The sequence below is a fragment of the Balaenoptera borealis genome (genome assembly GCF_965194805.1).
Source record: "Balaenoptera borealis genome assembly, chromosome: 8".
NCBI lineage: Eukaryota > Metazoa > Chordata > Mammalia > Artiodactyla > Balaenopteridae > Balaenoptera > Balaenoptera borealis.
The window spans coordinates 66,227,916-66,252,165 of NC_138865.1; the positions used below are offsets into that span (position 1 = coordinate 66,227,916).

At 38.6% G+C, this 24,250-nt stretch overlaps 1 protein-coding gene across 1 annotated transcript in view; it reads right to left on the reverse strand.

Moving 5' to 3' along the window:
* The window catches only part of TPD52L3 (TPD52 like 3), a 28,478-nt gene extending 4,236 nt beyond the window's left edge, over window positions 1-24,242 (reverse strand). The window contains 1 exon segment of the mRNA XM_082404451.1: window positions 2-24,242. Within this exon segment, the coding sequence (XP_082260577.1) occupies window positions 2-333 (332 nt within the window). The 5' untranslated portion in view covers window positions 334-24,242.
* Window positions 24,243-24,250: the final 8 nt, after the last annotated feature.

Sequence of the window (24,250 nt, forward strand, 5' to 3'; positions counted from 1 at the left end):
GAGCTCCACGCAGAGTCTCTCTTTGGCTGCCAGCACACAGCGTAGGGTTACAATTTCTGCCTCCAATTTACCAACCTCAGATTTGAGCTTCTTTTTCTCCGCCTCTGTGAGATCCTCTGGTTCGGCAGTCCGGTGGGATTCATACGTGGCCGCAGAGGTCTCTATCATGGCGCCTGGCATCGGCTGAGAAAGAAGATCTTCATGAAGAGAGTCCAGGTCCAATTCTTGGTAGAGATAGTCGAACTCATGGCCAGAGGAAAAGTAGTCTTGGCCAGCAGAGTCGAAGTCTAGGCCTTCGGGGTCAGACTGTAGGGTGGGGTGGGATGGATCCATAACTTGGCCAGTGGAATGGACGCTGTGGCCAGTGGGTCAGTGTCCTGGCTGCGGAATAGATGCCTTGGTTTACCGGGTCCACTTCCGGATGGGGTTGGAGGTGTGGCTGGGGGGTAGGGTATGTTGGGTTGAGGTCGTGGAGGCAGAGGTGGGACTTCTGGCCCGAAGGCCGCGGAGGACAGAACTTGGACTCAGCCTGTGCACCTCCAATGCTCTTAGTGGGTTAGACATCACAACGTCCCTGTGAGGTAGGTGCTGCTACAGTTGTCAGGGAGGAGAGGTATTTTCCCTCCTGCCTCAGAGGTGACTGGTCCTGCCCTTCAAACCAAGTCTGACTCCCCTTACGGACCTCTTTCCACCACAGCAGCCATTTTTAAAACCTTGAAAATCAGTTGAACTTTTTGTGCTAACAGAAATTTATGACAAAGCCTCATACATAAAATAAATAAAAACTGCCTCAAAGTGGGGCAGGGAGTCTAGGACTCCTGGTCTTGTACCCTCCCAATTTTCCCTTCCCAGCTTCCCTAAGGGGCCTGAGAAACTCCTGGCACCACTCATAAGGTGTATATGAAGGCCCCTCAAAACTCTTAAGTCTAACAGTGCTCCCATGGCATGAAGTATCAACAGTGCCAGAGGCTTGGGATAGTGGAACTTAGAAAGTGAGTCTGACCAGTCACAATTGTCTATTTTAGGGAGGGAAAGGGAGGGAGAATGAGTAAATCTATAATAGTTGTGTCAAGTTTAAGCTTAAGAAAAGCAAACGCTACTGTACTATAAGAATTTAAGAGAGAAGAAATAAGATATATGCAAATAGACAGTGCATGGGTTTTCAATGTTGCAGTTGCATTTTCTTTCTTTTCCAAGCATCCACTTACATTTCTGAAGGCATGTCTGTCCATATACATGGTTATCAGTTGTGGGAGGTGGTCTGCACAGAAAAGTAGTAGTAGTTGAACAGGCTCTGTCAGGATGCCAACGTACCATATCCCCTACTTCTTTCTATTCAGAGCTGGTAATTTATACAGCGGAAAAATCAGGACTTCAACCCAGTAACGGCAGGTGGTCAGGTATCATTTAGCTCATTGCCTGGCTGCTCATTACCAGGGAATAGCCTTGAGCAAGTCTTAGTTTCTAGTGGTTTTGTTGGATATTCTGGTAGTTCTTGCAAGCATGATCTTGTGGAACCTGATATGATCCTCAGCAAATTTCAGCTGTTTGCCATACTCATGTCTATGTAGCTATAATTAAGCATCTAGCTGGGCATCCAAACCAACTTCAAACCTTTGGATTTATACTTAATAATCCTTTCATATAGCTCAGTAGTGTTTATTATTGTCTTACTTTGAAGTATGTGCCTCCCTGGATTAAAAAATGAGGATTGTCCTTGTTGAAAACATGAAGGCTAATGAGGGATTTGGCTGTGTGTATAAAGGCCTGAAAAGGGCAGTAAGGACTGCCTAGAAACTGTTTTGTTCCAGAGGCTGAACTCTTCCTCAGTTGCCTGCAGAACGCTAGTGGTTTCAGGAATGTTCTAACCCTGAACCAGTGCTCTTCTTTTAAAACTGAGGATGAAGGGTAAAGAAACCCCTGAATTACACGGAGCATACATTTGTCTATTCCAAGTTGAGACTCCAGATAACCATATTTGAGCTTGCACTTGATTATCCTTCTCTGAATTGTTTCAGCCACCAACCTCACTGCCTATTTTCTTATTTCTATGTTTCCTCACCCTTCAGTTCAAAGTATGAAATCTTTTGTTAACCTGTGATTCTTTTTGGTAGAGTAATGATTTCCCTCATAGCAAAATTGACCTGACCTCTCTGAGAAACTTCGTTTCCATATCCCAAATCAAAACATGGCCTCTGAATATTGGCCATAAAAAGAAATGAAATTGAGTTGTTTGTAGTGAGGTGGATGGACCTAGAGTCTGTCATACAGAGTAAAGTAAGTCAGAAAGAGAAAAACAAATACCGTATGCTAACACGTATATATGGAATCTAAAAAAAAAAAAGGTTCTGAAGAACCTAGGGACAGGACAGGAATAAAGACGCAGACGTAGAGAATGGACTTGAGGACACGGGGAGGGGGAAGGGTAAGCTGAGATGAAGTGAGAGAGTGGCATGGACATATATACACTACCAAATGTAAAATAGCTAGCTAGTGGGAAGCAACTGCATAGCACAGGGAGATCAGCTAGCTCGGTGCTTTGTGACCATCTAGAGGGGTGGGATAGGGAGGATGGGAGAGACATGCAAGAGGGAGGAGATATGGGGATATATGTATGTGTATAGTTGATTCACTTTGTTATAAAGCAGAAACTAACACACCATTGTAAAGCAATTATACTCCAATAAAGATGTTAAAAAAAAAAAAAAAACACAAAACAAACAAAGAAAAACATGGCCTCTGGAAAGGGGCCTCCTAGCTAGTAATATTCTGACCTCCTGAGTAGGCCTAGAAAAATAAGTTACACAATGGAACAGTCCATTTTATTAGGCTTATGCATAACCACATACAAAACAACACATATGTTTTGAAAACGTAGATCTATCAAATGAAATTTTACTTAATTTATAATGAATCTAACCAACTGTTTGAATAAACTATCTTTTTAAGATGTAAAATACCAAACTATTGCCCCATGATTTTAGAACCTCAGCTCTCTAGATTAGACAATGAAATAATCAGTATTCCACAGAAAGGCTCACAAAACTGTTCATCTGAAGCTTAAAGCTTTTCGATGCTATTTGCACACTAAAAACAGCCAAAATATTTGATTCAGTAACCTCTGAAGAAAGAGCTTGAAAATTATTTTTAATCCCACAATGGATTGCTATATTATTTTCCCAAGAAAGACGTTATTGACCTATTTTTAGCAAAGAATAAACTTTGAATTATTTTTCTAGTAAGGATGATGGATTTATACCAATCCTTTGTAAATGTAAAGGTAAATGATACAACAAAATGGTTTTTTTCTCTTAATGTTTAGAAGCCTGTATATTATGTTTTGGAAATAAATTATTGAAACTTGAATGTAAAAGCAAAGTCATACCACTCACCAGGTCTGGGTTGTTTGGGGATGGAAGGAGCGAGATTGTAGTAATTGATACTTGAGTCTAGAAATGATTAGGGACTTGTACCAGTGTCAGCCGTTTTAACCACTTGACTTCTTTTGTTATGGAAGGTCAATGCAGAGCTTCCTGATTACATCAGCTCTTGTAAAATAATCCACATTGGTGGTTCAGACTGCTTCTAAAGAACTGACAACTCACCCTGTAGTCCGGTCATTTGCACTGCTAGATTTAACCATAGTGAGTTCTCTAGGACTTTATTTCTATGATGACAGAACTACTACCATGAACATTTTGTTCATTTTAGCTGAAAAACAGGAAAAATGTTTAAATGTTTAATTGGGCCTGAAAATAAGGCATATAGTTGAAAACCTAATCCAGTAAGAATGTTTCAAGAGTAGGAGAAGAAAATTGGTAGTTAGGCTTTTCTTGTGGAAAGCCATAATATTATATTTGATTTCAGTTTGCAAGTTATTTTCATAACTATCTCACATCATAGCCCAGCTCCATCTGTAATATATGCAGTGAGTCACCTTCCCCATAGATATTCTCCAGCATGAACTGGAATATTTGCTGCAGTTTACAACTGCACAGGTTATAGGTAACAGTCCTCACATTTCAGTAGTTCAGTTGGTCTTCATTTAGAACCAGGGTGACATTTCCTTTCAGCAGCCCTTCTACATGGACTAATTAACTTAAAAAAATAGTGAGGTATATTATAGCGTAGGATTTTCTTCTCTGAAGCCCAAACATACTATCAGGATATTAAATTGGAGCTTATTTTAAGTTGGAGAGTTATTCACTCTCTTTGGTGGTGTATATAATTGTAGCCGGAATCCTTGGGGGAATCAAATTAAAATTCAGAATCTGGTTGAATCTGAAGAACTAATGTTCTCCTCTCCGCATTTGCATGAGATGATATGTACGGGATGAAGGGGCTTGTTAGGAGGAATTTTACGTACGGATCCTCAGAGGTAGAAGAAGAGGAATGACAGGGAAGTGGAGGGGCGAAGAGAAGGGAAAAGAAAATGATCAAAAGATATAGGAACGTCTCTAGATTAAAAATGAAGATTCTTCCTGTTGGAAACATGAAGGCTGTATATATAAAGACCTACAAAGGGTAGTAAGGGCTCTTTAAACACTATTTTGTTCCAGAGAATGGACTTTTCTTTTGATGCTTGCAGAAACACTAGTGGTTCCAAGAATTTTCTCAGACTGAACCAGAAACTGCCCTCTTAATGCTGAAGATGAAGGGCAAAGAAGCCCAAGAACTAAACTAAATAAAGGGCAGTATGAGCAGACTTTAGGGGGAATTTCACAACAGAAGGTGTTCTCATTCCCTGTTTTCATTTGCATGAGGAAAGTGGGGGGAACAGATTATCCCTTCCCAGAAGTTTTGATTTTGTTTTTTCTCCTTACGTGTTGGAGGATAGCAGGTTGGATGGTAAGTCCTGGGGACAACAGTAGGGAGTCATCTAAGAGAAGAATGTAGGTGAAGCTGGCACATGAGTCAGTAAAGACTTGGTCAATTATGGGCTGGTAGAAATAGGTTGTCTGTGCTCTGCTAAGGAACCCAGGGTTCGGTGTGTTTCTCTAGTCAGGATCTAGAAATTAGGAGGATTCCTTAAAACGGAACAGGGGGTTGTAAAAAGACATTTTTACACTTGCTTCTCACTATCACCCTCCTCCCCAGCCAACACACTTCCTGAATTACATGCAGTTTCAACAAAGGCGTAGACTGCTATTAAAATGTCTGTAAGGGACCCAGATTACTTGACCCTTAATTAAGCAGGAAAATTTATCTAGAGGATGTTCAGATTTTGAGTACTAAGAGATACACTTTCCCTCAAGGGACTGGGCACAGACTGGACATCCATAGAGAGAACAGATTAGAAGCACATGTAAGGGCTGGTCCTGAGCATAGAGGACTCCAAGAAGTGACTGGGGAGACTTGGTGGCGTGGGGTGGTGGTGTGCTTAAGTCCTGAAGCTTGGCTCTGAGGGTTTAGAACCAGCAAAATGTGGGGGCAAAGCAGTTTGACTCACTTGTACCCAGTGGCTGCAGAGACCTGGGGGCAATCAAGCTGCTAATAGAAAACTCACAATCTTTTAAAGATTATGACCATTGTGGTGAATTTGCTATAACACATAAAACCTAAGGCTTGGACTCTACTCCGTAGTTGCTTAGCTCTTCTTGTTTTAAATCTGTCATGCCTGCTATGGCAACAGCATAATTACTTTATTTCCTCGATTCTGAGACACAATCAATTGTAAGACACATCTTCATTTTAATAAGAGGTTTCTAGGAGGAAAAACCTGTATTAAATCACACACTGATTAAATCATGCAATCCCAATTTTAGAAACATTAAAACGCCACAAAATGTGAATATTAGAAGTGAAGAAATACAGTAGTAATGCAGCAAACTATAAACACTAATGGCTCCGCTTGATTCTTCTACTGGAGTTCAGAATGGACTTTCATTTGTACTGGTTCCTCTTCTCTTTCTGAAAGAAAAGACAGAAGGGAAATTAGCATTTATTAAATATCTTCTACAATAATAAAAATAATGGAGATATCTAATGTTTATTGACTACTTATTATGTGCCGGGAATTGTTCTAAGTGCTTTCACATGTGTTATTTCATTTAATCCTCATAATAATCTTGAGAGGTAGGTATTAGAAATACTATTAATCTCTGTGAGACTCAGTTTCCCATTTCTGCAGATCAAGAAACTGAGATGCACAGAAAATAACTTGCCACATAGTTATTAAGTAGCAAATTTGGGATATTACTCTATAAACCTAGGGCTGCTTCATTTTTTTAAACTCATACTTAAAACTCTTTATTATCTTTCTTACTTCTGAAATATAATATGCATGTAAAAGTATACATATGTACTTTAAAAAATTATAAATGTAAATAACTATGTACTCACCACTCAACTAACAAATAGTGTTTCCAGTGTTTTTGAAGCATGATACGTGTCCTTCTCATTCTATTTCCTTCCTCCCGGTTAACCTCTATTCCAAATTTTGGGGTGATCATTCCTTTTTTTCTTCATAAGTTTTTACCTCCTTTTGTGTCTATAAATAATGTATTACTTAGTTTTGCCAGTTTTTGAACTTTATTTTTATTGAGGTATAATTGACACATAACAGTTTCAGGGGTATACCATAATGATTTGATATTTATATATTTCTTGACCCTTGAACAACAGAGGTTTGGACTGCACAGGTCCACTTATACATAGATTTTTTTCCAGTAAATACGTACTGTAGTACTACATGATCCACAATTGGTTAAATCCATAGTTGTGGAATCATGGATATATTGGGCCAACTGTAAATTATATGTAGATTTTCAACTCTGAGGGGATTGGCATCCCTAACCCCCGTGTTGTTCAAGGGTCAACTTTATTGGGAAATGATCACTATAATAAATCTAGTTAACGTCTGTCACTATTTTTGAATGTTATATAAATGGAATCATACCTTATGTATTCTTCTGTGACTTGCCCACTGTTTTTAAGATTCATCCGTGTTGGTGGTATTGCTATAATTTATTCGTTTTCACTGCTCTATAGTAGTCCTTAGTATGTATATAACACAACATATTTAAACATTCTATTTATGAAAGTTCTTTACTGAGACACTGAGACTTTACTGAGACTTTACTGAGTTCTTTACTGAGACTTGAAGGTGAGTTTCCCTGGTATACCACCCCAGGCCAGAAGCCTGTCTGAAGTCTACTCCTGCATATACACTTAATGTTTTCTTGCACATGTGACTTCATATTTGTTCACAATAGACTGTTCTTTCCTGAAATATATCCTGAAACATATTTGATGTGTTATCTTTCCAGCCTCATTTCTTCCACTTCCCATCATATACTTTGTACTCCAGGGCTAAATTACTGCAGTTCTGAAAACTTCAAATTCACTGTATCCTCTTGCCACTAGGCCTTTGCACATGTTTCTCTTTCTGCCTGGAATGCTTATTTCCTGGCTAACTCTTGCCCACCTATCAGGAGTCGTCTGGTTGCAAAAGCCTTCTTCCAGGGGCTTCCCTGGTGGTAGAGTGGTTAAGAATCCGCCTGCCAATGCAGGGGACACGGGTTCAAGCCCCGGTCCGGGAAGATCCCACATGCCACAGAGCAGCTAAGCCCATGAACCACAACTACTGAGCCTGCGCTCTAGAGCCCATGAGCCACAACTACTGAGCCTGCATGCCACAACTACTGAAGCCCGTGTGCCTAGAGCCCGTGCTCCGCAAAAGAGAAGCCACCGCAATGAGAAGCCCGCACACCGCAATGAAGAGTAGCCCCTGCTCGCCGCAACTAGAGAAAGCCTGCGCACAGTAACGAAGACCCAATGCAGCCAAGAATAAAATAATAATAATAATTTTAAAAAGCCTTCTTCCATTACATTCTGGTTTGGGCCTTCTCCTTGAGTTAACAGAGGGGACTTCCTGCTGTCATCTCAGGGTTTAGTCTGAGTTGGTTTTCTGGAGTATCCAATATATTACTGAATAAAACTGCATATTGCACTTGGTGCCTGGAAAGACTGTATGAAAGGTCTGTTTTGTATACTAGTAACTCTAATGAACAGGAAACATGGAAATAACCATTGTTAAAAAATGTCCTTAGGTTGGGGGTAGGGCACAAATCACATCCTTGTTGGTGAAAGAGAGATGGAAAAATAAAGATTATTTTCATTTGCCTTCAGGTCTTTTGGCTAGATTCCAGAGGACTTTCTCCAAGAGCAACAAGATAAAAGCCACCCTCTTTGCCTGGAATTAGTTCTCTGGCATGGGAAAGAAAACCTCTCATTTTTTTCCCTCTTTGTGTTTTTCTGACACTAGCTGCTTATCTATTGAATATCTCACCAAGAAGTGCCTCAAGGGATGAGTGGAGATGGTAAGTAAAAATCATATATTTGGTTATATACTTTTAAAGAAATAACCTATTGATTTTTTAATAGTTTTAGATTTACATTTTTTAAAGAAGGGTTTATGCAGACTGTTTTTATTTTTAACACACATTTTTTAATGTTTTTGTAATTTTTCAAAAAATTTTATTGGAGTATAGTTGATTTACAATGCTGTGTTAGTTTCAGGTGTACAGTAAAGTGAATCATACATATACATATATCCACTCTTTTTTAGATTCTTTTCCCATATAGACCATTACAGAGTACTGAGTAGAGTTCCCTGTGCTATACAGTAGGTCCTTAATAGTTATCTATTTCATATATAGTAGTATGTATATGTCAGTCCCAACCTCCCAATTTATCCCTCCCCACCTTACCCCCTGGTAACCATGTTTGTTTCCTACATCTGTAACTCTATTTCTGATTTGTAGATAAGTTCATTTGTACCCTTTTTTTTAGATTCCATGTATAAGCAATAGCATATGATATTTGTCTTTCTCTGTCTGACTTACTTCACTCAATATGACAATCTCTAGGTCTACCCATGTTGCTGCAAATGGCATTATTTCATTCTTTTTTATAGCTGAGTAATATTCCATTGTAAATATGTACCACATTTTTTTTTCTTTTTCTTTTTCTTTTTGTTTTTTGTTTTTTGCTGTGCTGTGCGGCATGCAGGATCTTAGTTCCCCAACCAGGGATCGAACCCGTGCCCCCTGCAGTGGAAGCACGGAGTCTTAACCACTGGACTGCCAGGGAAGTCCCTTTACCACATCTTCTTTATCCATTCCTCTGTTGATGGACATTTAGGTTGCTTCCATGTCCTGGCTATTGTAAATAGTGCTGCAATGAACATTGGGGTGCACGTGTCTTTTCGAATTATGGTTTTGTCCAGATATATGCTCAGGAATGGAATTGCTGGGTCATACGGTAGCTCTATTTTTAGTTTTTTAAGGAACCTCCATACTGTTCTCCATAGTGGCTGTACCAATTTACATTCCCACCAACAGTGTAGGAGGGTTCCCTTTTCTCCACACCCTCTCCAGCATTTATGGTTTGTAGATTTTTTATGATGGCCATTCTGACCAGTGTGAGATGATATCTCATTGTAGTTTTCATTTGCATTTCTCTAATGATGTTGAGCATTCTTTCATGTGTTTGTTGGCAATCTGTATATCTTCTTTGGAGAAATGTCTATTTAGGTCTTCTGCCCATTTTTGGATTGGGTTGTTTGGTTTTTTGATATTGAGCTGCATGAGCTGCTTGTAAATTTTGGAGATTAATCCTTTGTCAGTTGCTTCATTTGCAAATATTTTCTCCCATTCTCAGGGTTGTCTTTTCGTCTTGTTTATGGTTAATGTCCATTTTCTATTCCAGAATTTCACCCACAATACCACATTACATTTAGTCCTAGTGCCGTCTTAGCTAGGCCTGTGACAGTTTTTTGGACTTACCTTGTTTTTGATGACATTGACAGTTTTGAGTAGTGTTAGTCAAGTGTTTTGTAGAATGTCTATCAACTTGAGGTTGTCTGATGTTTGGGGGAGGATGACCACAGAGGAGAGTGCCATTCTCATCACATTACATCAAGGGTACTTGACATCACTGAATTTACATACTTTTTAATATCTTTAGTTAAATGCCTGAGTGGTGAGACCATTGATATTGGAGTCTGAAGACTGAATTCAGATCATGATTCTGTCATTTATTAGTGTGTGACTTGGTAAAGTTACTTAATCCTTCTATTCCTGTATCTTTGTCTGTAAAGTGAGGCTAGTGATACTATCTACCTTATTAAATTAGTAGATACATGAAAAGCACTTAGAGCAGTGTCTGGCACAGAGGAAGTAGGAGGTAGGTTCTGACTATTTTTTTTAAATAAATTTATTTATTTATTTTTGGTTGCATTAGGTCTTCATTGCTGTGTGTGGGATTTCTCTAGTGTGGTGAGCAGGGGCTACTGTTCGTTGTGGTGCGTGGGCTTCTCATTGCGGTGGCTTCTCTTGCTACGGAGCACTGGCTCTAGGTGCGCGGGCTTTAGTAGTTGCAGCATGTGGGCTCAGTAGTTGTGGCTTGTGGCCTCTAGAGTGCAGGCTCAGTAGTTGTGGTGCACGGGCTTAGTTGCTCCGCGACATGTGGGATCTTCTCAGACCAGGGGTCGAACCCGTGTCCCCTGCATTGGCAGGCGGATTCTTAACCACTGTGCCACCAGGGAAGTCCTTGACTATTATTGATATTATTGACTAACATGAGATTTGTGTATTTCTATTAATGTGTCTTCTTGTCTCTCTCTCCCTCAGAATATTAAACTATTGGTGTTTAGTGACAAAACAAAAATCACAAATAACCTGGGTTTTAAACTTTGAACATGGGAAGAGCTTTGTCTTTTCATTTCTTAGGGTTTGAATTATCCCTAAAATATTATACATTGCTTTAAAATTTTCATTGTCTGCCAATGAAAATTCTTTACAGGAGACTCCTTCAAAGGATTTTATTATCAATTTGTTTGCATAATTCAGTTATTAAACTTGTGCTACATTCACTTACAATTTGAAAATTCTCTTCAGAATGCTGGCTCTTTTAGCCACTGATCCACAGATATATTTCTGGTTCCCAGGCCAGGAGTGCAATTCTGATTAATAATCTATGAAAAAGTGTTATTATGGTTTTCTTCTCTTCGGCCCAGGCAAAAGAATCCCAGGATGTGTTTCAGCATTTATTAGTATTACAAATGAAGATTTATATTTTTTTCACTGCATAGTTAATGATTGATCTTAACCGCTCCAATAAGGGAAGACAATTGCATTTACAAACTGTATGTCTCTTTTCTGATGCATTTTTCAGTTTGCTATTTGAAATTCTAAGTGATTATTTATTTATTTATTTATTTATTTATTTAATTTATTTGGCTGCGTCAGGTCTTAGTTGTGGCATGCAGGATCTTTGTTGCATCACGCGGGATCTTTCATTCTGGCATGTGGGCTTCTCTCTAGCTGTGGTGTGTGGGTTTTCTCTTCTCTAGTTGTGGCGAGCAGACTCCAGGGCACGTGGGCTCTGTAGTTGTGGCACGTGGGTTCCAGAGTGTGTGGGTTCTGTAGTTTACGGCACATGGGCTCTCTAGTTGAGGCGCATGAGCTCAGTAGTTGTGGCACACGGGCTTAGCTGCCCAGCGGCATGTGGGAACCTAGTTCCCCGACCAGGGATCGAACCCACGTCCCCTGCATTGGAAGGCGGATTCTTTACCACTGGACCACCAGGGAAGTCTTTTTAAGTGATGATTTAAAAAAAAATTTTTAAATTGAAGTATAGTTGATTTACAATGTTGTGTTAATTTCTGCTGTACAGCAAAGTGATTCAGTTGTGTGTGTATATATATATATATTCTTTTTAAAATATTCTTTTCTATTATAGTTTATTATAGGATACTGAATATAGTCCTCTGTGCTATACAGTAGGACCTTGTTGTTCATCCCCAAGTGATAACTTTGAATACTGATGATGAATATTGGAACATGTTCTTTTGCTGTTGGAATTTTTGAAAATTTCATTGGAAACTTCACAAAACGTTTTATGCAAATTGAAATATGCATAATTTAAAATATTTTTGTCTAATACTTTATATTTTTCCTGGAAATGGTATAATCCTGGCTGTTAGTCTCTTTTCTTTTTGCTTTGTTTCTTGGTAATTTTGACCGATAGAATAGAGGCATTTGTAGAGGATCTGTGTGTGTGTATGTGTCTGTGCGTGTGTGTTCATGCATGCATGTGTGTGTGCGAGTGGGCGCTCATGCATGGGCATGCTCCTGTGTTGGATCAAAAAAAAGAATTTCTACATTTACCTTTAGCAGCAGAAGAAATTTTTACTGAATACCTACTATTACCCACTTACTCTTTTAAGCACTTCACCTACATCATCTCATTTGATTCTTCCAATAATCCTCTGAGGTCAGTACTCTTATTGTTCCCATTTTTACAGGTGAGGAATCTGAGACAGAGGGAAGTTGAATAACTTGCCCAAATTCACAGAGCTGATAAGTGGCAGAGCTGGAATTCAAACCTAGGTCTATCTGACTCCAAAGTCCATCCTCTTTACTCTACCATTGCATGTCCTCTGGAACATCCTCATTATTTTTCTCTTGAGATATGGCATATATAACTCTCATAGTATCTTTGTGTGTATTTGTCTAGAAATATATCCTTCTAGACTTAATTTTTAAAATTGAGATATAACATACATAAAGTGGCCAAATCTTGAGTGTATAACTCAAGGTAGTTGTACATATGTATACACCTATGTAACCACCCCCTAGATCAAGACATGGAATATTTCTGACACTCTAGACGACTATCTCATGCTCCTTTCCAATCATAGCCATTCTTCCCACATAGGTAGTCACCAGTCTGGCCTCTATTAACATAAATTTTGCCTCTTCTTGAACAGCCTGTAAATGGAAGTGTAAACACTTTTTTGTGTGACTTCTTTTATTTAAAATTATGTCTGAGATTTATTTATGTTGTTATGTGTTTATTTTGTTATGTCTTTTTTATAGCTATGTATAATATCCATTTAAAGTGAACATTTCTTTCTAGCTGCAAAAGAAAAGCTTTTGATTATACCTTGTCAGGCTTTTTTTCCCCCTATGCATACATGATTACTAGTTTTGGATTATATATACATTTCTGTTTTATAACCTATTATTTTCTCTTAACAGCTTATCATGATCATTTTCCATGTCATTAAATATACATTCATTTACAATGATTTAAAATATTTTAAAAAACATTTTTATTTAAAAAATTTCTTTTGTGTGTGTATGTGTGGTGATGGGAGAATATGTAAAGCACTCACAAGACACAGAATTCAAAAGGTACAAAAAGATATGCAATGAGAATTCTCCTATCCTTACCCTACTCTACCTGCTCCCCACCACCCCAGGATCCAGTGTTACTATTGATATTTTCCTTTTTTAAAAAACTTTTTATTTTATATTGGAGTATAGTTGATTAACAATGTTGTGGTAGTTTCAGGTGTACAGCAAAGTGATTCAGTTATACATATACATGTATCTATTCTTTTTCAAATATACCACAGAAGTTTTCCCACTGCAGTGAAAGTTCTGAGCCCCACATTAGCCTTCTCAGCCTGGGAGTCTGGCAACAGAAGGAGGAGCCCCCCGAGAATCTGGCTTTGAAGGCAAGCGGGGTTTGATTGCAGGAATTACACAGGACTAGGGAAAACAGAAACTCCACCCTTGGAGGACATGCACAAGGATCTGTGAGCACCAGGACCCAGGGGAGAAAAGCAGTGACCCAGTAAGAAACTGGGCCAGATCTACCTGCTGGTATTGGAGGGTCTCCTGCAGAGGCACAGGGTGGCTGTGGCTCACTGTGGGGACAAAGACACTGACAGCAGCAGTTCTGGGAAGTACTCACTGGCGTGAGTCCTCCTAGAGGCCACTATTATCCCCATCCAATGGCCTGTAAGCTCCAGTGCTGGGAAGCCTCAGGCCAAACAACCAACAGGGAGGGAACACAGCTTCACCAATCAGCAGACAAGTGGATTAAAGTCTTACTGAGCACAGCCCTGCCCATAAGAGGGACAAGGCCCCAGCTCCACCCACCACCAGTCCCTCCTATTAGGAAGCCTGCACAAGCCTCTTAGATAGCTTCATCCATCAGAGGGCGGACAGCAGAAGCAAGAAGAATTACAATCCTGCAGCCTGCAAAATGGAAACTGCAATCACAGGAATATAGACAAAATGAAATGGCAGAGGAATATGTGCCAGATGAAGGAACAAGATAAAAACCGCAGAAGAACAACTAAGTGAAGTAGAGATAGGCAACCTTCTGGAAAAATAATTCAGAATAATGATAGTGAAGATGATCCAGGATCTTGGAAAAAGAATGGAAGCAAAGATCAAGAGGATGCAAGAAATGTTTAACAAAGACCTAGAAGAACTAAAGAACAAACAGAGATGAGCAATGCAATATCTGAAATGAAAAATATACTTGAAGGAATCAATAGCAGAATAACTGAGGCAGAATAACAAATAAGTGACCTAATATATATAACTATCAGAAAAATTTATAACAATTTACCCTCCACTAGCAGAATGTGAAAGAGTTTATTTTCCTGCATTCTCATTAACACTAGGTAATGTCATTAGTCTTTGCCAATTTAATAGGGAAAAAATTACATCTTGCTGTTTTAATTTATATTACTTTGATTACTAGTTGAACTTAAAAATAAAAAAGGTCTTCATTGTCAGTCTGTGGCTTTGTTCTTTTGCAAAATTATCTCCCTGTTTTAGTACAAAATCCTTGCTCTCATTTGTGCCTTCAATCCATAGATCCTCTGTTTTACCCTTTCTAGACAGTAAACTTTCAGTATTTTTTGATATCTTTGCCATAGTTGCTTGACCACAGTTGGGAGAAGAATTGTAGGAGTTTCTAACTCCTTAACTGGATTTTCAGCCTGTCTTCATGTTTTTAGTCCCATTTTCCTACGACCACCCTCCTTTTTCTACTTCCAGAGACACCTGGTCCTGCCAATTCCTGAGCTTTTTGGTGGTCATGCAATGTAATTTGCTTTGATTCTTGACTTTCTCCACTACCAGCTTAGGATTCAAACTTCTTAGGTCTTCCAAGTAAGTTACTACTCTTCCCTCTGCTTTCTTCATTTTTGTGGTGGTTATCTCTTCTTCTCATCTCTTTGTCCTTATGGATTATGCCTTAAAAGTATGTAATTCCTTTTATTCTCATTTTGGTGAAATCATTGGAGAACGTGGAGTTTTAACAGAAGTCCAAGTCTAGAGTTAAATTTGTATCTTGAAGTTGAAAGTGTTTTACTGGGCCTTGTTAGGTTGGTAAACACTACAGATGTCTCATAGACTCAGAAGGATTATAAAAGATAGCTCTTTAGAGCAGAGAACCTTGAAGTTGCCCCATATCACTGTGAGGAAGGCGCCTCTATTGATGAAAATTCTTTCCATGACTTCTTAGAATATCTTTGCACTCACATGCAAAAGGTACTAAACAGTTGGTTGCTCATACAGAAACATTTATGAACTTGTTCATTTGTGTGCAGTCGAATACATCAGACAGGTGCATATTTATTATTTTCACAATTCAGGTTAAGCCTCTCAGGAACATAGCAAAATATTTAATAACTGATGATGCATGAGCACTGATAATCAGAATGGCGAGTGGTTGGAATAGGGTCCAGAAGGCCTTCTGCTGGGCTGTTTATATGCTGGGTCATGAGATGATCTGGATACTGGGGACATCAAGGAGGGAGAGGGGTGAGGGGAGGGGGACATTTTGAAGGCTCATTGCAGCTGCTGTTTGCAAACTAGCATGGAAGTATTTTCATATTTTACAGTAGGTTTGGTCATAATGGTACACATAACTGATTACCAGCCCTGAGCCTTTCCCTTTTGCTTTAACCGTGTTGCCCTTAGTGAATTATTTACCCTCTTTAGGATGCTCTAGATTTTACTTTCACCTATGTTGTCTATCACTGCCTTATTTTTGTTACTCAGTATCTTTTCCAGCTCTACAGATGATGGATCCCATGTATTAGACTCAGGCCCTCACCAGTTCCTGAGCCAGTCCTGAAGATGATGGCAGTCTAATCAACAATATCAGCGACCTAGTGCTTGCTTTCCAACAAGAGCCCTGCCTGTCTAGATAATCCCTGAGTTGTAGTTTTCCCTTCCATCCCCTAATTTTGGCTTTATTTGTAAGGTGAGCTTCTACCTCAGTTTCCCTCCCCAGTGTACTTGGTACCTGATACCTTTTGCTGCATCCTACTTCCTTTGAATCCCCCTTCTCCCCTGTCACTTTCTGTAGTCTTTCTGCAAATGGGTAGATGTAGCCTGGAATCATGATATAGCTACCTATGTGGCTTTGAACATACCTGCCACTTCTGCTCTGTTTTCTACCCCTGGATGCACTCCTTTGGTATTGATGCTTGCCTAACCCATGGCCAAGTATTGCTGTGCCTTTTGGGAGCTATGTTATAGACTGTCCAGCTGCTCCCACAGGACTATGTTTCATACCTTGAATTGATCAAATTTACCGCCCTAAAGAAAAGAAAAATAGTGTTCTGTTAGCAACAGTGGAGGGAAGAATGGTCGACAGGTTAGCTATCAAACAACTTTTGGCACATTATATCACATACTGGCATTGGAGGTGCCCTCCAAAATATCTAATGATGAAGCTCACTGGACAAATGCCACCCAGGTACTCAGAGCTTCCAATTAGAGCTTTTTTTAAAAAAAATTATTTATTTATCTTTGGCTGTGTTGGGTCTTTGTTGCTGTGTGTGGGCTCTCTCTAATTGCAGTGAGAGGGGGCTACTCTTCATTGCAGTGTGTGAGCTTCTCATTGCAGTGGCTTCTCGTTGCAGAGCACGTGCTCTAGGTGCGTGGGCTTCAGTAGTTGCAGCATGTCGGCTCAGTTCTTGTGGCACATGGGCTTAGTTGCTCCGCAGCCTGTGGGATCTTCCTGGACCTGGGCTCAAACCCGTGTCCCCTGCATTGGCAGGTGGATTCTTAACCACTGCGCCACAAGGGAAGCCCCAATTAGCTTTTTAGTTTTGCTCTCTTAACTGTGAGAAGACAACCAAAGAATATCAGAAATTTGAGGAAAGCTGTATACACAAAAGGAAGCTACCAAAGCATGCAAACATAAGTAATAACTTGGAAAAAATAGAGGCAATATAGGAAGAAGAAAAATAGTTTTAAAATTATCATTAAATTTTCATAGAGATAAGAGAAGATATTGTAATCTTAAAATAAGAGAACACTTTAAAAAAGGAATATTTAAGGAATAAAAAAGAACTCTTGAAAACTAAAAATATGATCACCAAAATGATAAACTCAATAGAAAGGTTAGGCAATGAAATTGAAAACATCTTTGAATATAGAGCAAAAAATAAGGGAAATGAAAAATAAGAGAGAAAAGAAAAGAACATAAGAGTGTCATTCTAGCAGATTTAACAGCTGAATGCTAGATTCCAAAAAAGAGAACTGAGAAAATGGAGGGGAGAAATTTGTCAATAAGTCAAGAAAATTCCCCAGAACTAAAGGAATCAGTTTCAATCTAATTTTATAAGGTGCTTCATTGTGAAATTTCAGAACTCAGAGAGAAGATTGGAGAGAGAGAGCGAAGGAGAGAGGGAGGTGTGAAATACAAGAGGCTAGGAATCAGAATGGCTTCAGATTTTTCACAAGCAATACTGGAATCTAGAAAGCAGTGGAGCAGTGCCTTCAAGATTTAACCTAGAATTCTATACCCAGCCAAATTATCAATCAACTGTGAAGGCAGAATAAGGACATTATAATACATACAAGGTGTCATATTTTATCTATCATGCACCCTTTCCCAGGAAGTTACTGGAGGATATGCTCCACCAAAATAAGGAAGAGGAAAACATAGGGTACTTGAAACAGGTGATACAGATGAGGTCAGGGAATTCCCAGGATTGATGATGAGGGACGATCCCAGAATGAGAGTTATGCACCAAGGCACTGAAGGTAACTAGTCCAGATTGGAGCATCTCAGAAGGCTCTGGAAGAGGCTTCTTTGAGAAGATGTAATTGATTAGCTGATACACATGAATGTCTCAGGTCAGAGTCACACTACTGGTGAAGAGCTAGAGATTAATTCAAACTAGGGAAACAAAATTAGGCCAGAGAGAAAGCCAAAAGTGGATTCAGACCTGGGAGATTGAGCAGAGCAGAGCAGGAAGTATCTGCATAGGAGAGATACTACTTCATAATAGGAAGGGGATGCCCTGTTTCCAAGAGCCAGATGGAATATATGGTCTGACTGGGCATTTATTGATGTTTTATTCCTGTATAGCTTATTTCATCCTCATTTCTTAAGAAAGAAGTGGCCTTGAGAAATAAGTGGCCAAGGATATTACAATTGTGGTTTTATTATCACTTTCCATTAGGACCAAAATTATCAAGCCCCTGGGCCTTAAGTCTTAAAATTGTGTCCCTTCTGTCTAGGTAGTTCTCCCAAACAGACTCAGTTTTTCTAAAATATTGTGATAGCAACTATGGGGTTTATGTAACATGTGAACATCCAGACAACAATATCTGCTTTGGTGACTCTAGGTAATGGAATCTCTATTGCAACTGTCATTTAGAGAAATGCTACTATAATCTTGTTGTAGCGTCTTACTGATTTAGGTTGGCCTTGATCTTTTTCTGTGTCTGATTCTCCTGGAGGTGATTTGCTCATTTCCTTGTAGCAAGGTACTGATACCAGCTATTTCTCAGTCTTCCCACCTGAATGACTACTTCATTTAATACAGAGCCTTCGATAACTATATGGAGATTTATAGTACTCTCTAAAAATTGTCTCTCAACCTCTATCTCTCTCACCCTCTCTCCTGTGTGTTCCTCTGAGATTTTCTACACAGGCAGGAGGGGTATTAGGGACTCACTTTTTGAAAATAAAGAGAACAGATTCCAGGTTAAAAAAAGACTGTTTAGAGCATTGTCTTAGCTTGGGCTGCTATAACAAAATACCATAGACCAGGTGACTTAAACAATAGATATTTATTTCTCACAGTTCTAGAGGCTAGAAAGTCCAAGATCAGGGTGCCAGCAGATTTGATTCTTGGTGAGAGCTCTCTTCCTGGCTTTCAGGGCTCTCTTCCACGGAGAGAAAAATCTCTGTTGTCTCTTCTTAATAAGGATGCTAATCCTATCATATGGCCCCACCCTCATGACCTCATCTAAACCTAATTACCTCCCAAATATCATCACTTTGGGGGTTAGGGCTTCAACATATGAATTTGGAGGGGACACAAACATTCAGTCCATAACAATGCCTAGAAGCCATTACATTTTTTTTTTTTCTCTGAGCCTCATCAAAAATCCTGGCTGCAGTCACTTCTGCATTTACTAATTGACTGGTTCGCATCCACTATTTATAGAGCAGTGCTTCTTTTTTTTTTTTAAATTCATGTATAGCTGATTTACAGTATTGTGTTATTTTCGGGTATACAGCAAAGTAATTCAGTTATATAGATATATATATTTTTTCAGATTATTTTCCATTATAGGGTATTAAAAGATATTGAATACAGTTCCTTGTGTTATATAGTAAATCCGTGCTGCTTATCTATTTTATGTATAGTAGCTTGTATCTGTTAATCCTATACTCCTAATTTATCCCTCCCCTCAGTCCCTTTCCCTTTTGGTAACCATAAGCTTATTTTCTATGTCTGTGAGTCTGTTTCTGTTTTGTATATAGATTCATTTGTATTATTTTTAGGTTCCACATATAAGTGATATATGTTTGTCTTTGTCTGGCCTACTTCATGTACTGTGATATCCTCTAGGTCCATCCATGTGGCTGCAAATGGCAATATTTCATTCTTTTTTATGGCTGAGTAATCATCTATTGAAAATATATACCACATCTTCTTAAAACAATCATCTGTTGACGGGTGCTTGGGTTGTTTCCATGTCTTGGCTATTGTAAATAGTGATGCTATGAATATTGGGGTGCATGTATCTTTTCTAATTAGAGTTTTCATCTTTTCTAGATACATGCCTGGGAGTGGGAATGCTGGATCATATGGTAGTTCTATTTTTAGTCTTTTAAGGAACCTCCATACTGTTCTCCATGGTGGCTGTACCAATTTACATTACCACAAACAGTGTAGGAGGGTTCCCTTTTCTCCACACCCTCTTCAGAATTTATTATTTGTAGACTTTTTGGTGATAGCCATTCTGCCTGGTGTGAGGTACTACCTCATTGTGGTTTTGATTTAGACCAGTGCTTCTTAAACTTTAGTGTACATACAGTTCACCTGGGGAATTTTATTAAAATGCAGATGATTCCAATTATGGGGTAGAATTTGAGAGTCTAGTTCTAACAATCTCCCAGGAAATGCTGGTGTTGTGGTATAGGGACCACACTTTGAGTAGTAAGGATATATATAACCACAAATTCTCAGAAGTATTTATTTTGAAATTTGGGAGAGAAAGGATTTGGGCTCTGTTTAAAAGTACCGAGTATGATTGTGTGCAAATGAACAATTGCTGGCTAATATTTGTTCAGTATAGCTTAATATATTAAAAATCACATTTGGTCTCAGGTAGTATATTACAGATTTATACATGAAAGTTACTGGTGTTTCCATTGGCCCAATTCTCTGTAGATATTAGAGATCTGTCCTCCTGAGATGGGAATGAGCAAGGATCATCTCCTTTTGGGAGGAATAAATGGAAGAAAGGACAGAGATAGTACAGAGGATGTTAGATGGACAGGGATCAACAAAATTACTTGCTAAGAGCCATTGAAAATGCCATTGAAAATTAAATTAGTATTTCTCAAATTTTAGGACATGTAAGAATCACCTAGGGTACTTGACGACAGTGCAGATTGCTGGACCCTATACCTGGAGGTTCTGATTCAGTGGGTCTAGCAGTGGGACAGGAAAAGCAAAAATTTATATTTCGAACAACACCCCAGATGAATCCAAGACTGTTGGTCCCTGGACCATTATTTTGAGAAACATTGCATTAGAAAGATTGGTAGTGGTCTCTAGAGAAGGAAAATAAAACAAAACACATAAAAAAAACCAGGAAAATATTTATATCTATTCTGATTGGAGTATTTTTGATTTACTGTAAGAGAGAAATCACTGGTCAGTAGACAGGTCTATCAGAAATCTAACTATAAATTAAGCAGGCTCAAACCCTGTATTAGGACTCTGAGGGAGGACTGATGGCCACAATTCATAGGAACATGAATTTGGAGTTGATTGAAATCTTAGAGTCTTTCCAGCTTTTTTGGCTGTGACCCACGTTAACAGGTACATTTTATATTGTCTTCCAGGAAACACATACGTGAACACTCATACAACACGTATGTGTACATTTATTTACTTCCTCAAACAATACTCCTACAGCCTGTGGTGCACTTTTTTTTTTTTTGGTTATATTTAAATTTAAAAAAATTCAGGTCATGACCCATTAAACTGATATGGCTACTGTGTTATAACTTGCCACTTGAGAAACACTAATCTAGTGTAGCTACTTTATTTTACAAATGAGGAACCAGTTTGGAGAGGTAAAACTTGTTTAAAATCATGCAGCTATGAAAAGTAGAACTCAGAGCTAGAACTCAGATATCAGACTTTTAGTTCAGTGATCTGTCTACCATGCCATACTGTATATCTAAGTGTTTGTTTAATTTTTCTTAGCCTGTTTTCTCTCAGGGCAAAATGGTCTATTTTTAAGGACTGGATTGCCTAACTAGTTGAAACATTTTGAAGGGTACAAATGTCTTTTCCCTAAATGAACCACTAGATGGGAGTGTTTACTCTTCTGTTGATGGCTTATTTAGCCATCCAAGGTGAAGTAAGATTTGTATATTTGCACCCTTAAAATGTTTTATAGATTGATATTTCTCTGTAGATTTGCAGAGCTTTATGCCCATCCTGAAGAAACTATTTCACATGATTTTACAAGCAGGATACATTTTGTTATTTGATACTTCTTTTTCAATCTGTGTGGAAGAGAAATTTAGGAAAACGAACATGGGCTTCTAATACCCTCAAAAGAACCTCGTTTTGTAGTCAGTGTGTTTTTCTTTTCCATATTCTTATTTTATAGGACTTTAAATAATTATTTTCTGTTATTTTATTATTCAACATTGAAAACTAAATTTCTTTCAGAGTGGGAAGTCTATGCGGACCCTTCTGGGTTTGAAATAAGTGAAGAAAAACCCCAAACCTCAAACAACTTTATATTCATTTTCTCCTAAGAAAGAAAATTAGTACTCTACTTTATAAGACTCTTTTCCTCAGCTGCAACAAGGTTGGCAGAGTGATCTATACATGCACTGGGAGCTTCTGAGGGAGACGAGGATGAAGACAGTGCTGTTGGGGTTTCAGGGTTAAACAGGCTGAACAGTTGAGCCCTTCCTCAACCACACATTCCTCACAGCTTAAGCTTGAAGAAAAAAAGAAAAAATCAGATGGCTATCCTTGACACTTTCCTTCTAGCCCTTTCTCCCCTCTCCTACTCAAGTTCTCCTTAAAAAAAATTAGTTCAAGGATGTAGGAAAGAGAGGAAAGGGTAAGAAGTGTGATGGTTAATTTTGTATGTTAACTTGGCTGGGCCATGGTGCCCAGATATTTGGTCAAACATTATTCTGGATGTTTTTGTGAGGGTATTTTTTGGATGAGATTAACGTATAAATTGTTAGACTTTTGAGTAAAGTAGATTGCCTTCCATTATGTGGGTGGGCAGGTCTCCTCCAATCAATTGAAAGTTTTAATAGAAAAAAAGACTGACCCCTTTCCTCCACCTTCCCCAGAGTAAGAAGGAATTCTGCCAGCAGACTGCCTTTGGACTCAAACTGCAGTTCTTCCCTAAGTCTTTAGCAAGCTGGCCTACCCATCATATTTTAGACTTGCCAAGCCTCTGCAATCATGTGAGCCAGTTCCTTAAAATCTCTCTCTCTCTCTCTCTCTCGCTGTGTGTACATACATACATACACACACATACGTACACACATATGTTTGTGTATATATATACACACACAGGCATACACATTCATCCTCCTATTGGTTCTGTTTCTCTGGAGAATTCTGATTAAGAATTTACAAGAAGTAAAAGGATAAGTACGAAAGATAGGGGACTTCAGAATGGTTAGCCCAGCTTGCAAATCAAAGACTCAGTTAAAGCAAATAGTAAGACAATTAGAACACTGCTATTCTGTCTTCTGTTCTCCCACAACTTCCTTTTTTCTGAAACCTTGACAAATGCATTGACTATACTGTTTTTTGCACCATTATATCCTCAGTGCTTACCACAACTTTTGCCACATTCTAGGGTCTTGGTAACTATTTGTTGGTTGAATGAATGAATGAGTGGTTAGGATTCTTAATTGTACAACAGGCAGGACTGAGTGCTCAAAGTCACAGCAGATGAAAATATATGACAGGTTTAGGGAATGATGAATAGTGCAGGGTTGAAGGTATTTGGGGATAGGGTGGCTAGAGATGAATTTGGAAGGGTATCCTGCTGAGAATTTGGACTTTATCCTTGTGAGAAGCAAGGAACTATCAGGCAATTTTTAGGAAGGATTATGTCCACGTTTGCACCGCAGAATGATTGCCAGTATTTTCTGAAGTTTTAGTGAAGCGCAAAGGCTTTTATTTTTTATTTTTACTTTGGGTTAGATTGTCTTAAATCCAAGTGTATCCCCTTGCCTCTGCCTATTTTAAGTCCCATTGGTTAAATTTTTGGCCATACTGACACAAATTGATAAAAGGAACATGGGTCTTGGATTAATGTTAAATCCTGGATTTATCACTTAAAGGCTTTATGATCTTGAGCAACTGCTTTGCTTCTGAGCAGCACGATTTCTTCAGCTTTAAATATAGGCATAACTCAATGTTGAAATGTTAAAAGTATTCCCTTTAAGATCAGGAAAAAGAGGAGCGTCTATCATCTGCTTTCTTTCAGTATTGTACTGAAGGTTCTAGCCAGTGTGATATAGCAAGAAAAAAGAATAAATGTGTAAAGATTGGAAAATTAGTCAATAGATAAATTATTAGAATTAATAAGAAAGTTTAGCAAGCCTATTAGGCACAATATAAATATGCTAAAAGTCATTACATTTCTATACAATAGCAACAAAAAGTATAATTTAATAAAATTTACAATAACATTAAGAAATGTTAAGTTCTGGGGGAAACCTAACAAGAAGTGTCCAAATACTTTATGGCAGAAATTATAAACCATTATCAAAAGACACTAGAAAAGACCTAAATAGAGAAATAAACCATATTCATGGATTAGAAGACATGTTATTGTAAAGATTTCTCTTATCCCAAGTGATCTGCAGATTCAGTGCAATTCCAATCAAAGTCCCA